Here is an 18,771-nt window from a genome sequence, read left to right on the forward strand (position 1 = left end):
GGGTCCAGATGATGAAGATGTCATCAATGTAGTATAAGTAGAGTAGGGGCGTTAGGGGACGAGAGCTGAGGAAGCGTTATTCTAAGTCAGCCATAAAAATGTTAGCATACTGTGGGGCCATGCGGGTACCCATAGCACCCAGAAAACACCCTCCTGGCCACTATGGATGTAGAAGCCCTCTACACCAACATTCCACACAAAGATGGACTACAAGCTATCAGAAACAGAATCCCTGATAATGTCATGGCAAACCTGGTGGCTGACCTTTGTGACTTTGTCCTCACCCACAACTTTTTCACATTTGGGGACAATACATGCCTTCAAGTCAGCGGCACTGCTATGTGTACCCCCATGGCCCCACAGCATGCTAACATTTTTATGGCTGACCACTATACTTACCTACATGCCTCCAGCTTCCATCCAGGACACACCACACGATCCATTGTCTACAGCCAAGCTCTAAGATACAACCACATTTGCTCCAATCCCTCAGACAGAGACAAACACCTACAAGATCTCTACCAAGCATTCTTAAAATTACAGTACCCACCTGCTGAAGTGAAAAAACAGATTGACAGAGCCAGAAGAGTACCCAGAAGTCACCTACTACAGGACAGGCCCAACAAAGAAAATAACAGAACACCACTAGCTGTCACCTTCAGCCCCCAACTAAAACCTCTCGAGCACATCATCAAGGATCTACAACCTATCCTGAAAAATGATCCCTCACTCTCACAGATCTTGGGAGACAGACCAGTCCTCGCTTACAGACAACCTCCCAACCTGAAGCAAATATTCACCAGCAACCACACACCACACAACAAAAACACTAACCCAGGAACCTATCCTTGCAACAAAGCCCAATGCCAACTCTGTCCACATACTTATTCAAGTGACACCATCATAGGACCCAATCACATTAGCCACGCCATCAGGGGCTCGTTCACCTGCACATCTACCAATATGATATATGCCATCATGTGCCAGCAGTGCCCGTCTGCCATGTACATTGGCCAAACCAGACAGTCTCTATGCAAAAGAATAAATGGACACAAATCTGACATCAGGAATCATAACATTCAAAAACCAGTAGGAGAACATTTCAACCTCTGTGACCACTCAGTAAAAGATTTAAGGGTGGCAATTTTGCAACAGAAAAGCTTCAAAAACAGACTCCAGCGAGAAACTGCTGAGCTTGAATTAATATGCAAACTAGATACCATTAATTTGGGTTTGAATGGAGACTGGGAGTGGCTGGGTCATTACACATATTGAATCTATTTCTTTAAATTAAGTATCCTCACACCTTCTTGTCAACTATCTAAATGGGCCATCTTGATTATCACTACAAAAGTTTTTTCTCCTGCTGATAATAGCTTATCTTAACTAATTAGCCTCTCACAGTTTGTATGGTAACTTCCAACTTATCTGTATATATATATCTTACTATATGTTCCATTCTATGCATCCGATGAAGGGAGCTGTAGCTCATGAAAGCTTATGCTCTAATAAATTTGTTAGTCTCTAAGGTGCCACAAGTACTCCTGTCCTTTTTTCCTCCCAATGTCACCTAGTCTCTTCCCTTCTTTGTCAGATGGAGTAGAGTGTAGTGGGGCACATTTTGATGTTTGTAAAGTCACTTCTACCACTAAAGAATTTAGAGATGGATGGGTGTGGAACATGGCCATACCCTCTTGGGGAAATGGGTGCAATTTATCATCTTTCTTTGATAAGGGTTGAGGACATGAAGGATTATTCCAGATGGCTTTTGCTGGTTGGCTCAATACCTCCAATAATGGAAGCATAATCCTTTGTCTAGTTGCTGTTCCCAAAATATCAAACGTTGGGTGAGATGACTCCTCAACTGAAACTGAAGGAATATCTAGAGTGCTCACTGAGCAGTTCAATAACTCATGAAAAGCTGCAGAGTCTGGAACTGACTTAACCCCATCAGTTCTTCCTCTTCTAAAAAAAATTACTTCCATGTTATAGGAGACTTATCAGGGCTCACAGATTCTATCAGATCGGTGTCTGTCAGATTCGGAGTGTGAACTTGATCTACACACTCACTTGGAGAAGCTCCATTCCCATACATCAGGAATTGCTGATAAGGAGTCAGGGATGGCCAATAAGGCCAATGCATCCACAGTGCTATCTGCCAATCTGGCCAAAACCCCATATTCAGATCCGAATGCATATATCTTTGTTCACATGGATCCGAGTCATACAGGTGTCTTTGCTCATAATACTCCTTCCACAGATCCGGACTCCAAATCAAATTCTTTCTCTGATTTGAAATCACTCTCGCTTCCGATGGAACTAGAGACAAAAATACCCTTGGCTGAACAAGGGAAACTGGAGAAAAAAGTTATTTTCTGGGAATCCAGAAGGTGTCCTTGGAGTTGGAGGAAAAGCAGAATCCCCCAATCACTCTACATGTCCTTTCCCTTCTGAAGACAGCCATATTTGAAACGATTGGAGTATGATTTCTCCTTGCTCCAATAACATAACTGACACCACACCTGGTGGAGCTGAGGTCAGATCTGATCTATGAACCTGTGTCTGAACAATTATGTGCTGAGGTGCCGTACTATCAGTCACCGGTGTCGCAGCATGCCCTTGCTTCACTGGCTCATTTGGATCCGAGGGTAATGAATCCAAGGAAGATAATTTTGTCACCTTTCCACAAAGCAGAATATCAGTACTCAGTTCCTTAAATTTAGTTTGTATAACAGAATCCTTCACTCACAGATTGCCTCTCTTAAGAGAGCCTGACACTGTTGAGGGCTGACTACTGACAACTTCCTGGGTAGATAAATCATTATCTAGAGGATTGGCTAGACACAGAGGCTGACACCTCAGAGGTTTTACTCTGTTTCTGGTCCTGGTCACCAGACCTCTTACAGTCCAACAAAGATGGCTTCTCTTTTTTACCCACAGAACTGCCCTGGATCAATGACAGTCTACGGATCATCTCAGGAGCCTGTTCCCTGCCAATTCCATATGGCTTCTTTCTTTGTTCTTGAGGTAAACATAGAGAAAACTGAGCACTTGGAGGGTGAGTACCCTTCCCCTAATCATGACAGGCACAGAAAATATGTGTCAAATACTGGGAATAGTGCTGGACAAGATACACATCTTTTAAAACCAGGTTTCTTTTTTTGTTCCATTAAAACTAACTATATTATTACTAACTATAATACTAAACTATCTATAACTACAACTACTAACAATTATGATTTTAAACTATGTAACTAATCACAGAGCCAACAGGATTCTTGAGCTCCTCACAAAATGTTTAGCTGGTCATGGTTAGAAGAAACTGAAGGGAGAGGAGCACCATGCCCCTTTTATACCCTCACATTGACTATTTAATGATCTCTGAGGAGAGGGGTGAGGGAGGAGCGTGATCACTCTTACGACTACTGCTAGTTGAAGCTCTACTGTTCAGGCTGCACTGGTCTGGAACATCCCATGTATGGGAAAATGCGAAGTCCCACTTGAAGAACTGATCAGTTTGGTCTATAGTTTAGCACTCTTTGATTCTTCTCACACATTAAGTTTCACATAACAGTATCCACAATAATGTTATCATCTCTGGTTGGGTAGGAAACTCCATCCCATCCTGGCAGACAATGACCTTACGTCAGTTAGTCACACTTTCATCACTTTTTGACCAGACTACAGCAATGCAATATACTTGGGCATGAAGCCTTCAGCACTGAAGGATCTCCACCTGGTACCGTATGCTGCAGCATGTCTCCTCAGCAACAAAGACTACAGCGAGCACATCATCATACCTGTCCTCTGCTCCCTACACTGAGCTTCCCATAGAATTTTGAATCAGGTATAAGGTCTTGGTCCTTTTCTTCAAGGCACTCAATGATCTGGGCCTAGGGTATCTAAAAGGCCACCTAAAGGTCCAGGATGAAGACCATGGTCAACAACTTTGATCCTCTGGCACAATGGAACTCTCAACACAAGAGTAAAGCTCATCTGTGCAGGAGACAGGACTTCTTGGAAACTGGTCCAAGACTGGGGAATGCACTCCCCCAGGAACTCAGGGTCATCAAATCTTACCACTTTCTGCTCCAAGTGCAGATTCATTTCTTTGATATTGTCCTTTTTAACATGAATACATAGCACTACATTTATAAAATCCCCCAAACCTAAACCCTATCAAAACACTCCACTGCACATGGTTCTCCCCCTAAGGAGAGGAGGAGAGAACAAAGAATAAGTGACAGATGTTAGTCACATTGCTTACAGCACTGTAAGAAGGTGCTCAGATACTGTGGTAATGAGTGTGGAATAAGAGCCTACATAAAACAGAACAGAACACAAGGGGTAGCAGTTCTAGTTTCCCCATACTACAATGTGTCCTGTCTCACTTATGATAAATGAATCAAAATGCACTTTTTAAAAAAAATCTGCATTCCAGCTCTAGCTCAGGAAGATCCCAGAGATATTTCCTAGAAGGGAAGCATTGTGTGTTTGTCAGGTGGGTTTGGATCTCATGACCTGCACACCTGTGAACTCTTAACTTATTCTGCACAATCTCTTGCAAATGTTTATTTTTAGTTATTTGCAACTGTATCTTTATATCACCACCTAAAATCAAGAGTCAGGTAGCACATTAGTTTGTTCTTGTTTACAAAAAAATAGTAATGAAGGTGGCCCATACATAAATAAATATATGAGCTCCACAGTGTAAACTGCTAAATGATCAATTTGAAAATTTGCTGGCAAAGTCCAGAAAGCCTGGGATATCCTATATGGAATTTAGAGAGAGACAATGATACATGCAAAGCTTCATTAATGAATGTTAAAACTATTTTAGTAGAGTGGAATCAAAAGAGACATCCTTTAAGATCTTATAGCAACATTACACTACCCAAACATTAAATGTACACATGTTAATAGGGCTGATGTATTACATACAATATATTTGGACAGAGTTGTAAGCTAACATCATTTCTGGTGGACGTTTCCTTCTATCAGATCGCACTGGAAAGAGTTATGCACAAATCCCACCAGTATTATTAATATTAGGGGGGAGTTGGCAGGAGGGGTTTAAATATTCAATGTGTGTGTCTGTTGGGAGATCTTACACCACTACGGAATGTTTCAGGTGAACTTCCCAAATGCTTAAACTTAGCCCTCTTCTGCAGTATGCAAATATATCCTGCTCTGCTGGGTTGGATAGATGCCCTTCTTTGCTCACACTGTGGAGCCCGTATCTAACTAAAACTCTGATAATGGAAAAGGTGACTGCTACGAATAAAGGCCACATACTGGATTTTTACAACATCTGGAGACCCCTCCTGAGAACAATACCTGACAGAGGAGGCTATAGCGCAGAGTCTGGGCTACATGAACTTGTGTGGGAATTTGTGAAATGCTGGATAATATATTTTACAGAAACAGATGTAAGGATACTGACTGATTTAATTTGTCAGAGCTGTGCAAGTCCTTCAGGGGGTCTAGAAGCAGGTACGGGATGGGTTTATGTGAGGTTGTTTGTTTGCAGTTCTTTGCAAGGAATGAAATTATTTTAATTAGACACACTCTCTTGATCAACTACCATGCACCTCAGTTAGAGACAGAAAGAGTAAATACTCAGGATATATGGACTAAGAATACAGGGAGGTGAGACAGTACTTCAGTTGTTTTATCAAGAAGACTGAAATTCATGACCAATAAGAACATGTACAGCTATGAGTGCAGAGATTAGGGTAATAAAAACTCATGCTTCACCCCATGCCTCCCAACGGAAGGTATTGCACAACCAGCACATATATACACGCACAGGCATTCTTTTGTGATGGAAGGGAAGGGTGACCAGGAGAAAAAGGGGAGTGAAGAGGAAGTTTAAGCTGTTGCTGACATTAGCTGAAGGGAGGGAGAGTGAAAATGATTTGGGGAATAATTTACTTTGGAATAGGAACAAGGCTTGCAATATTAGGCTAAATGTACAGGATGTGTGAGAGAGGCTGCCCAGAGGACTGGACCATACACCACAGCAATGTACATGCACCTCAGAGGTTTTATTTAGCCCAGTGCAATGAGTGCCCAACCCTATACTCCACTGATGAAGAACGCCAGTGAATACATGCACCTGTGGTGTGAGTATAGCAGCAGAGCTCTGTGTAGCTCAAAAGCTTGTCTCTTTCACCAACAGAAGTTGTTCCAATGAAAGATAATACTTCACTCACCCCGTCTCGCTAATATCCTGGGACCAACATGGCTGCAACACTGCAAATAGCAACAGTAAAGGCAGAGTTACACTGTCCTTCCACCTGAAGGCCCAGCCAGGATCCTTTCCTAAAGCATTCCCAAATGTGACCTGTGCAGGCGTGAAGATAAGTACATAAAAGCTTAATAAAAAAAAATATTGTGTGGAAGTAGCAACAGCTGCTTACCACAGATGCTTCAGATAATAAAGTGAGTTAGCATGACAATAGATCAAATTAAAGTGATGTGATGTGTAATATATAAAATTAAAGTGATGGGAACCAACTAGAAAATTAAGCTCTCTCTCCCACTTACAAGTAAATGACTTTCCTGGCACAGATGAATACAATGGTTGATCACTTATATAAGAGTTAGAGATGGGCTGTGACATGGTGGTCACATCCCATAAAAAATACAGTGTTTTATACACCTTCCAATTTGCACCTTCTCAATTGTGACTCTCAAACTACAGTAATACTTTTCTTTTTCTTCTTTAAATAATTCTCACCCTGTTTAGGACTACACGACTGCTATCGTATAAAGACCTATATAATAAAACCTCTGCATTAACAAACAAATTAAAAAGTATATTGGAATTGGAAAAGGTTCAGAAAAGGGCAACAAAAATTATTAGGGGTATGGAACAGCTTTCGTATGAGGAGAGATTAGTAAAACTGGACTTTTCAGCTTGGAAAAGAGACGACTAAGGGGGGCTATGATATAGGTCTATAAAATGATGACTGGTGTGGAGAAAATAAATAAGGAAGCACTATTTACTCCTTCTCATAACACAAGAACTAGGGATCACCAAATGAAATTAATAGGCAGCAGGTTTAAAACAAACAAAAGGAAGTATTTCTTCACACAATGCGCAGTCAACCTGTGGAACTCTTTGCCACAGGATGTTGTGAAGGCCAAGACTGTAACAGGGTTCAAAAAAGAACTAGACAAGTTCATGGAGGATACGTCCATCAATAGTTATTAGCCAGGATGGGCAGGGATGGTGTCCTAGCCTCTGTTTGCCAGAAGCTGGGAATGGGTGACAGGGGATGGATCACTTAATGCTTACCTGTTCTGTTCATTCCCTCTGAAGCACCTGGCATTGACCACTGTCAAAAGACAGGATATTGGGCTAAATGGACCTTTGATCTGACCCAGTATGCTCATTCTTACATTTAAATTACACATAAGAGCAGACAGCAAACCAACCTCTCCAGATATATAAAAATTTCAACAGTGGAAAAACCTATAACAAACAAGGAAAGGGGAAATTCAGTTCAAATAAGCACAGAAAAATTGGAATCCTCATCTGAGCTATCCAAACTTATGGAAGCCACAAGACCCAGCCACAGAAACGTCCTATTTACCCCTACATAATACTGAGGCTTGGGGCTGACAAAGCATTTGTTTACTTTTGTATCTTGGTAACATAGAACTCTACCCATCTTTGGCCCCCATCTATCCATATTGTCTCCAATCTCCACAATCCAAGTGGCTATAAACAATGTTTTCTGTCCAAAACATTATTCTTTAGAATGCTAACAGATTAATAAGAGATGAATGGATGCAGCTCAGCACCTTGTCTGATCAAATGTCACCTTTTGTGGTGTTTGGCAGTTCTCTTTTCCTTAAGGACACAAGAGGCGACCGTCTTGATCAGACAAGAGGCACCCATGTGCGCATGTTGGCACATAAACACAGACACTCGCAATTTTCAGTTATATAAGTTAGCCAAAAACTGGTTTATTTCCTTCTGGGAGAATGTGTAACTCAAGCCTTTCTGTGTTTGTGATGTTACATTTGGCTGAACACCATTAATTTGAATGATTGTACATGTTACATGTTGGGTGATTAAACATTTTCATGTCAAAGAGGGTGTCTCGTTAATGCTGTGTGGAGGGCTTCTTTCTTCCTGCTGAAACTTGATCTTGACTAACCCTTCAAATGAGTAAGGCGCACTTCGTATATGAACGTCTGGGCAAAGTGAGGATGTCTCATGTCTCACAGACTGCATCCAGTGAGTTATTAGCCTATTTATGGCTCAAGTGTGATTTCCCATCTGGTATTTATGGGAAAACGTGTTTTTGAAGAACTAACAGCATTCTTAGGTCAGAATGTAACTGCACAAGATTACCATTGCCCTCCAAAAGGTAACACAGTTATACAAATACTTGAGGAACTTAAAAAGGTGTGACTTAACTAAAAATGGGAGGTTTTAACGCAACACTGCAGTTATTCACATAGGGCCTGATACGGAGCCCATGGTATTCTGTGGCCCTATTGTTTTCATATCACTAAGTGATAAGGGGGAGCAAGCCTGCCACACAGCAAAGACTATGGTCGGGGTAGCGGACCACTGTGTTTCATGTCACAGTTGAATAGATAAGTCAAGAAGATGGAATGGAGCCAATGGTTTATGGGTCTGATCCAAAGCCCGTTGAACTCAATGAAAAGAGAACTAAAAGGGGATCATTAGAGCTGACCACATAACAACAATTCCGAATTTATGTTTGTTCTGCATAGGAACAAAACAAAATCTTTTTGAATGCTTTTGTGAAAATGAAATTGTGTTCAAATGTCCATTTTTGGATCAAAACCTGAGCTTTTTCATTCAGTTTGGTGTTTGCCTGTATGTCTCTGTTGCCTGGTGGTTAGGACACTGGCTGGGGCAGACCCGAGAGCAAGTTCCTGCTTTGCCTGATTCAGAGCAATGTTTTTCATCCCAGATCACTATGAACCTGGCAGAGTAGACACTAGAACCTGGGTCACTCATATCCCTAGCCACCAGACTGTACAGTATAAGAGACATTCCTCCCCCACCTCCAAATGAAAACGTACTCAAAAGCAGTACATTCTGATAAGACAATAAAATATTCCAACACACTGTTATCTCCAACAGAAATAATTCTGCATGATGCGCCCTCTAAATATGAAAGGATGCTCAGAAATGATGTGTTGCTGACAGCAAGTTATCCTATAGCTGGAATTTACCCTAGCATTTTCTGCAGTAGTGAAGTCAGAACTGGGAGCAGAGTTATTCAAAACTGTGGGCAAAATTGTTACTAAACTCAAAACCAGTATTGGAGGCCTCAGTGCTAAATGGAATGCTACAATGCAAAATAGGGTATCCTAATTTCGGTGCCCCAATTTCAAAGTGGTGTATAATGTGGACTAGACAAGAAGAATGGTATAATATTTGGTTGAACTTCTCTAAAGAAGGTTCTAAACATGTTCTACATATGCAAAGAACTAACTAGTCTACACCTGCAACAGGATTCTTGCAGGAACCATATTACATAGAAAAAAATTATCACTCGTTTGCGATTCACTAAGCCACCCGGTTGATTCCCCTGAACCATTCTAAGTATCTTGAACAAAATTTACTGGCTGGCAGAGTCCCTTGCATCAAGACTGGCAGTGTTGATTTTGTATATGCTACACCACTGATACTGTAATTGTCTGAACTACTGAATTAATGAAAAAATAGAAGTTTGAAAATAAAAATCTTATATGCAAGAGATACTCTTGGCAAAACAATGAGGGCTCACATGAACAGCAGGGGTGAATGCTGATAGCCTGTTCTAATAAAATGATTTATAATACATATAAAAAGAGCACTGCATCAATAAAAAATAAGTTAGCTAAATAAGCAAAAGTCCCATGAAAACTGTGATGTGCACAGACAGACAATTTTATAATCCTGTGTAGAACTAACTATTGTGAAGTCTACTTTTGGCATGTTCTGAAAATCTTTATTGAGCTCTATGCTCAACTGTACCATAGGCAAATGTCTCAAACGTTTTCCTGAATGGAATCTTTAATTTTTCAGTTGTACCTATATATGTATGTGCAAGAAACCAGAATGGAAAAAAGAGAGACAGTGTTATAAAACAACAATCATAAAGACAGCCAAAGGGGAGTTATTCCACTGAGTTAATCAGCCAGGCTTTCATGCCAAGCTACACATGTTTCTGGTCTCTCCCAGTCACTCAACAGCAAGGGATCAAATATTATGGTTCTTTTTCATAGCTATCCCAAACAAGCAAAAGCATAAATCCAAATAAAAAAGGTAAAATAAAATTTAAAAATTGGAACTCTCAGGTTGTATGGTGACCATATGCATCAATTCTCAAAAACACAAAGCAAAATATTCATTTCCTTTTTCTGTTGGAATACTTTCGATTTCTGACATGAGGAACTGTTCCCAGTAAGTGGTAATTTACAGTGACTTTTTATTGCTTAATGTGGAAAATCCAGAGGGGTAAAATATGGGAGTGTAAAGATATTATTCCCAATAATTTGTACAGTTAATCCTAAAAATTTGAAAGGTCTGTTTTTTGGGGGGTTTTTTTACAATTAAACAAAGAATGCCATATGGAGTGTTGGGTGCAACATCACCACCACCACAGCTAATATATGAGAAAAAATAACCTCCTGCCTCATGGATGAGCCTTAGTAATTACGGCTTTCAGAGAACAGAAACAGTGTCTTTGTGATGGCACAAGGGAATGGGATGTTTTGTCACAGAAGGATTAAATCTTTATTAAAAACCAAAAGGCTGGGCCAATAAGATTTTTTTAAGAAAGCTTTTCCACTGAGATTCCCAAGCAACATCTTTTCCTTTCTTCCCTCAGACTTTGCGTAGAAGCGAAACTTTTCTTCTGCATGACAGCAGAGTTCTTGGAAAAACCATATAATTCTTCTTTCACTGGGAAATCTGTGTTTCCATCTGACTAGAGACATAAAGCAGATATAAGGAATTAAGTATTCATCCAACTACCCCAATCTTCCCTCCCCTCAGACTGACCTAAGTTTTTTGGGTACACCATTTGCCATTCAGTGCACATCTGAGGCTTCAGCTCCAACAACGAAGCCTATGCTAGATGTAGCTGGATTTTCAATCATTCGGTATGCTGAAAATGAATAAAAACAAGAAAAAAATTCTGTATGGAATGATGGAATATGTATTAAGGTAGTTCATGGCCTTCACCAAATGTCCCACTTACAATGAGTTTTAAAGAAAACTTGAATTTGGGTCTCAGCACCATGGAATAAAAACAGCTTATTTTTTCCCCTCCCGGTTGCCAAATATGAATAAAGCAGATATTATGTAAAAATCATATTTCAGCTCTACTGCTCTTCATGCTGACCCTTTAATGAATCTCTCTTTCAAAGAATATTTGTCCCAAATACTACATCACATATATCTGGTTTGTTTAGTAGTTTTGTTCTAAAACACTAACCTCAGGTTTGTTTGGTTTTCTTCTTTACATAATTATAACACTGATTTCACCCCAAATAATCCAGTTTAGTTTTTAATTTACTTAAATCAGACAATTTATCTCTCACATGTAAAAGACTGATCATATTTTATTTGGTGAAACGATCCATTTCATCTGGATCAGAAATCCCAGCAGAGGAGTGAGTGCATCTGTTGAAAAGAAATCATCTTCCTTCTATACTAGAAATCATTTATATTATCTGTCTGCACTGCCAATCTAAAGGTCTAAAATGATCACATGCTGCTTGCACCAGGTCTGCATAATGAGGACATTTTTTCATAATTAGGAAAGTTATCATTTAAGGTCAGTAAGCAGCTAATGAAAGGGGAGCTTTTTATTCCCTTTGCAAACTGTATGCCAGCACTGTGAACAAAAATAGATTACTTTTGTTACTTGATTTATTTCTCAAAAGGAGAGGACAGATGTCAAATATGCAAAGCATGTCGGTAAAGGGCTAGTTTCAGGCCCCATCAATTTTTCAACGAATACAGCGAAGGATTTTGGGGGCTTCCCTCCCTTCCCCCCTTTTTTTCCTATTTCTGAGCAGGCAAATGGTGTATTCCTCTGAGTAAGAGGCCCAACCCCAGTTGTCACATTGTCTACTTAACCCTGTAGCCCTATTTATTTTTAAAGAACTGATTCAAAGAAAACTTTTTTTGGTTTTGCTATGTTCTGATGTCATTTTACAGCTTTGTTTTATTGTTGTACTGCATTGGCTGACATCTTGTGCATGGTGCCAGCAGTCTAATTAAGAAGCAATCTTTTTTCACTTTCTTCTTTATAAAGAAAGAGCATTCAGAGCTTTTGGCCTCTTCCAGAAACCCACTACACTACAACAGTCCTTGCATTTTATACCTCTGATACATGAGAAAATACTTGCAACTGTATTGACCCTTCCAACAAACAAAAGGAGTGCAAAAGGTCTTATGTAACATTAGCAGCAATAGGAAGAGCAGTACTTTTTAGTGGGCCAAAAATTTATAATACACAATTCTTTTAGACAGAACATGTCCCTTTCTCATGTGATGACAAGACTTGTCAGAATTAGATACCATTTGACAATGTAAATTAGCAATTTTTAGAACAAGTCAAAAAACTAGATCTACTCACACTGCCAACTAGCTACCTATGTGGAGGAATAACTTCGTATTTCTTTTACTTCTGCTTTATTGAAGTTGAAGGTAGACTACAGTCTAGTGCATGAAAGACCTTTACAATTATTGCAAATGAGAGGCACTTAGGTTCTAAAAAGACACTGGCTGATTGCCAACATCTTGCTACTTGCCAATAACAGACATGGGACTCTAGTACTGTCACCACACCATATGATAATCCAGTTTAATGCCTGTGCTTAGCCCTATTCTAGGTGTGTGTCACTCCAGGAAGTATGAACTTCCAAGGTAAGGTCAGAAAGTGACCTGAGTTTGTCATTACTCTCACTGGTAACTATAATGTTTTACTTATACAGGATTATTTGCACTAAGCATGCTATATTTTATGTATTCTATGAAAGATCAACATGTCATGACCATTAATGATTAAGTACATTACTGTGCATCTCATAAAAAACCAAAAAGCGTCCACCATCTTTAAAAGCCTCTTAGAAGGACACGTTTGGGATCTGGGTGTATAAGAATTTCTTCATGTGTACCATGGTAGACAGTTTGAAGATGAAAAAATTGAGGAACTGCACTCTCTTTTGGGGGTGAAGAAAATGCTACATTCCCCTTATCAACTGTTTCCATGAAAGTAGGATAGCATGCTTTAATGGGTCTCTGAAAATCAACGAGGAGCATGTTTCCTAAGAGAGCCATCTCAGCCAGTTTTAATTTGAGACAATACTAACAACATACAGTGGAAAGTCCCAAAGCCCATTTGCCTCCTATTGTCCTGCATCAACTACAGTTTCATACATTTAAATTACAAAATAATCCAAAATATTTTACTTCTTTGGGGGCAAGGACCATCTTTTTGTTTGGTGTTTGTACAGAGCCTAGCACAATAAATAAATAATTACTACTACCACTACCACTACTACAGGATCACTGGGACAGATTTCTGCTCTGTCAAGAAGTTGATTAGATCTAGCTACAATACAACCTCATAATACACATATACACTTCTAAAAGGGGTCTCTATACAGCCCTGATGGTGACCAGTGAGGTCTTATATCAATTTAGAGACTACCATAAAAAAGAGGACCCTCCACCATGACTGCCAATCTAGTGGAGAACCACAAATGATAGAAGACCTAGTTCCTCTCTGTCCCAAAATCCACAAGACACTAGAACTTTCTAAGATAGCCAGACTATATCAAAGCTGGCCCCAGTGGATCTCCTTCCCCCTCTCTCCTCCAATATTATTAGGTAACCTAATCCCATTGTCTAAATCCAGAACTGGTGTTCATGGGTAAAACTCTATTGAAGTCACTGGTGTTGCACCCGCTTACATGAAGTCTGAATTTTTTCAGGTCAGCCACATCGAAGTAATAGATAATTTTCCATGAAGTCCTGGAGTGAAATCCTGGTTCCACTGAAATCAATGACACAACTCCCACTGACTTCAATAAAGCCAGGACTTCACCCTGGTATCCAGAATTTGCTGCACTTTCAATGAATAGTAGTGGGAGTGCTGAACCTATTATCTAATGTCTCCCACTCATGAGGCTCTAGAGGGCAGCAGCTTGTAGGCAACTACATCCCCACTGAATGAGTGTACTGTTCTGTTACAGAACATCCCAGATGGCAGGATGAATCAAACAGCAGAATGAACACCACACGGACCGAGAGAACTATCCTATTATATTTCAGTCTGAAGGACTATTGTAATCTTAGTTTACAACAAGCAAGAATATTTCCTTTTCTCCTTATGTTATTAATGCTGGACAGTAATAATGTTAAATGTTCAAACAGGCATGTTTTGCACAATCATACTTGCTTAGACAGGAATTGTCTAGAGTCTTGCATAAGTATATAGGAAAAAGAACAGGTTGGTCACTGTAGGCTGAAAAGGGGCAGGACAGTTGTGAACACAGTGTTGATTCCGTTTCATTTCTTGAATGCTGCAGTCCAGTCAGTGAGTGTCTGTATATAGCCTTACTATTGTCCGTAAATGCTGATTATCCTTATCTGAGGGCTGCTTCATGAGGAGTATGTGCTGCAACTTCCATCAATCAAAGGAAACAGTCAAGAGAGAGTCTGCACTTCAGCAACTATAGTGACTCTTAATCTGTTCCATACCAGGATCTGCCTCCTCCTTTCTCACTGGGATCTAGCCAGCTCATGTGGCAATATGGGAAAGGCAAAGTGACTGTGTACTGGAAGGGTCATAACCCTCAGCCGAGGAGAGGCTACTGCACTCAGAAAGGTCAAACTGCCACTGTTTTACAAAACCAGGACAATGCATTAAATAAAGTACATTTAAAAGTATCAAAATATTTTCATTATGCTAAAGGCATTTTCACTCAGTTAATGGGGAATTAGGTGGCACAATTAGGCTAACGTACTACTTCTCCATGGGCAGAGACCTGGGCTCAAGTCTGAACTCAGGAAAGAAGCAAAAACAAATGTTACGGTTTCATTCTATCCCTAGTAGATATGTATCTGTATCACAAAGCCCTCACGTAGCTTGATACTATTTCATACCACTGTCAGCTTGTGCTCATAGATTTGACCCATGAGTTGCACAGAATAGGTGTTATAGAGGTTCACTGGTAGAGTTGCATGGGAAATTTGGCACAGAGACTGCCAACTCCATAACTGGCTCTGCTCAGCACTATCGTCAGCCCTTGTTTGTCATGAATGTGACATACCCCGTTTGGCCTTTTTAAAAATTTTTATTTTTTTTTTAAAGAGGGCAGTATTTTATAACCACCTATATTTTGTATTTATTAGGTGGCATTCTAACCTTTGTACCTGCACACAATCATGGAAATATAGCTTTGGAAGGGATCTCAAGAGGTCATCTACTCCAGATCCCCAGACCAAAAAAGCATTTGCCATTCAAGCCTCCATCTGATTTTTGCAAATGGCCCCTATTGTTTGGGGTTTTTTTTGTAATAACAGGAAGAACTGAAACCTCATATCCAAACACCTCCAAAACTCTGGAGTGTCTGAAACCAGGATCTAGATATAAATTTTGCAGCTTAAAGCCATTTCCAATTAACAAATTTTATGAATCACTGACAGTTTCTGCTCCGAAAAAACAGCCTATTACCTTTTGATGGTAGCACATGCCCTCAATATTTCAAGGTAAAGGTATTGGACAATATTTTAAACCTTTTTCCTATCTATGTTTTGTGAGTGCAATATCTTCTCTAAACATTTGGTCTGCATATGGAGCGACCTGAGAGTTAATACTGGCTAAAGTGCATCAGACAGGCCTTTAAGTAACACACACAGATGAAGGAGCCAAGGCAAGGACATAAGAAAACTTAAAAACCCTCCTTTTCTTTCTCCATATTCCTCTGGACAATCTGCAATTTCTGCCTATGTTAAGTTAATATTTAATTTAAGGTACACTGAATATTTTGCAGTTATTACATAAATAGAACTACTCCTGAACAATACTCTAAAAACCTTCTTACCTCCCCAGTCTAATCAGGTAAATGCAGCTAATTAATGCCAAGCCTTTCAAAAGTAACTAGTGTTTCAGGGTTCCTTCATTTTAAAAGGGCCTTATTTTCAGAGAATAGGTACTCAGCATTCACAGCAGTCAAGTTTCAGTTGAGGTACCAAGTGCTTACTATTAGTTCATTATCATTCATCATGCTTTATATTACATCATACACTCCTCATACATACTGCAATTTCCTATCCTTTTCTTCCATGTGGACTGTGATTTTTTAAAAACTTGGTAATCCCCAAGAGTTGTGTATGTATTCTGCATGAAGTAGCTAAAATTCAGGGCTGAAGGGGTTAGGAATGGAGCCAAGGTTGTTAGGGTTAGATTTTATCTATGGCATATGTGAAAAGAGGGCATTTATTAATTGCACACATATTTCCCCCTGAAAAAAGTACCCAAAACACCTGAGAACCAGCTAATAACAATGCACAAAGCTTCTGTAAGTGGCCTACATTTTTAATGAATAATTTTTTGGAGACTGCAGTGGCCAGATGATTGTCTTGCTCTGGGGAACAGGGCTGGATTACCCCGACCTTTGCTAACTTCCTAGCCATCTATGAATCCAATTCACAACTGCATTTCTTGTTTTTCAAAACTCTCCAAGAATTCACTCCACCCTATCTCTCTGACCTCATATTCACCTACTTCCCCACTCACTCACTCAGCTTCTCCAGTCTTGGCCTCCTCTCTATCTTCTCCCTATGGCCTTTCACAGTTGGGTATCTCTCTTTTGCTCCATCCATCTGGAATGCTCCCCTGAACCACTGAGTCACTTCCTCTTTAAATCTCACCTTAAAGCCTTCCTTTTCTCTTCAACTCATGACTGAAACATTTTGTGATTCTGTGCATTTAGGACATGATATAAATAACATTAATTGTATAACTGTCCATCAAGATTTGTAGTAAAGTACAACATACAAATATGGGATGTAAAAAGTCACAGGCAACTTTTGCAATCACATATCACATGATAAATGTGAGACTTAATCTTAAATAGTATCATAAATGCATATAGAGCATAGAAACTCACTGTCAAAGCTAAGTAGTTTTCTCTACCTTAGAAGATACTATGAAGACCACAAAAATTAGGGTTGGTTATTTTTTTTGGAGCGGGGAGGGGGATACAGAAAGATGCTTTTAAATTCAAAAAGGAGCTCTCAACACACACACACATATGTATATAAAGACTACCTTAGATTCAGTGGAATCTGCATTTAAAAACTTTATTGTATGTTTTGGTGGGGGGTGGGATTTTTTAAATTTGTAGTTAGCTGTCAAAGAACAAAATGCCATTTGTGTTTGGAAAGAATGTGTTACTTACAGAGAGTGACTCCTTAAGAAAGAAGCTTTCATCACAGGATATATTCTGTGGAAACATACAGCTTACCTTGTAGCCTGAGCTCGATTACTGCAACTTGATTCCTGTCTTGACACTCAGCTTTCAGCAAAAATTGCCTATTACTACCCGGCAAGCAAAAAACAACACCCAAGCCCTTCAAAAGAAATTTGCAACTATTTTTAATTCACATTGATTTAAAGAATTATAGGACAAAAGCCGAGAAGTATTATTTTCCAGTCACACCACATCATGCAAATACTTACTTTAAATGATGGATCGATGTTATCATGCATTTGGGGACTTTTTACAGATCACACATAACAATACCTAAACATTTAAAAAGCAACAATCATCATGGTATCAAGGTGTGATGTGTCAGTTTCTAATAACTGTCCCTTGAATACAGAAGATCAACTAGAGAAAATTCCCATCCGCATAAATATCAGCATTTTCTACTGGGAGGCATTGTTGACATAAATTATCTGAATTTCCATTTAACCTGGATACATGGAATTGCACTGAGTGCAGTTGCTGGAGTAAATTATGTAATTCTCATTTTAAGCCACCTGGTTTCCTGAATCTGAGAGCAATGAGCAGTGAGCAAAGTTTATGGGTCAAACCTTGGTCTCTCTTGTACTCTTGCAAAAGTTATTGAGCCAAATTCTCTCCTGCCAAGATCTGGTTGGAGCTGGAGAGATGGGGCTAGAATCTGGAAGCCAGATTCTGCGAGCTCACCTACACCAGGTTGAGAAATGTATCAGAGGGGTAGCCATGTTAATCTGTATTCACAAAAACAATGAGGAGTCTGGTGGCACCTTAAAGATTTATTTGGGCATAAGCTTTCGTGGGTAAAAAACCCACTTCTTCAGATGCATGATGCAATTGCATCTGAAGAAGTGGGTTTTTTACCCACGAAAGCTTATGCCCAAATAAATCTGTTAGTCTTTAAGGTTAACAAATGGTGGAGCACAGCTACATTCCACCCTGACACACACCCTTCCTGCCTCCAAAATGAGACTGGGGATTGGCAGGTACTGGCAGATTCTGGCTGCTTTGAATTGCATGAGCACTGCAAAGGAGACAGTTTTGGGGGAAGAGAATCTGGTCATACTGGAGTCAGTTGTGTCTGCATGGATGGGTTTACTTGAGGCCAGCGGGTGGCCCTCACCGTATAGCGCAGGGGCAGGCAACCTATGGCACGCGTGCCAAAGGCAGCAAGCAAGCTGATTTTCAGCGGCACTCACACTGCCCGGGTCCTGGCCACCGGGATGGGGGGCGCTGCATTTTAATTTA

The 18,771-nt window shown here is 39.9% G+C and overlaps 1 protein-coding gene across 6 annotated transcripts in view; it reads right to left on the reverse strand.

The window, feature by feature from the left end:
- The window catches only part of SUGCT (succinyl-CoA:glutarate-CoA transferase), a 492,696-nt gene that overhangs the window by 120,205 nt on the left and 353,720 nt on the right, over positions 1 to 18,771 (reverse strand). Inside the window, exons 13-14 of one of the 6 annotated variants that reach the window (XR_012157441.2) lie at positions 11,042 to 11,147; positions 10,322 to 10,967 (exon numbers count right to left, since the gene is read on the reverse strand). The exons of 4 other annotated variants lie outside the window; for them this stretch is intronic. Coding sequence is in view for 1 of the 2 variants with exons in the window: in XM_073332842.2 (XP_073188943.2) it covers positions 11,136 to 11,147 (12 nt within the window). In the remaining variant the exon portion in view is untranslated. Of the gene's footprint in view, positions 1 to 10,320; positions 11,148 to 18,771 lie in introns of those variants that run through there. One more of the 6 variants, XM_073332842.2, reaches the window with a different exon arrangement.

Source organism: Lepidochelys kempii, chromosome 2, assembly GCF_965140285.1.
Source record: "Lepidochelys kempii isolate rLepKem1 chromosome 2, rLepKem1.hap1, whole genome shotgun sequence".
Lineage (NCBI taxonomy): Eukaryota > Metazoa > Chordata > Testudines > Cheloniidae > Lepidochelys > Lepidochelys kempii.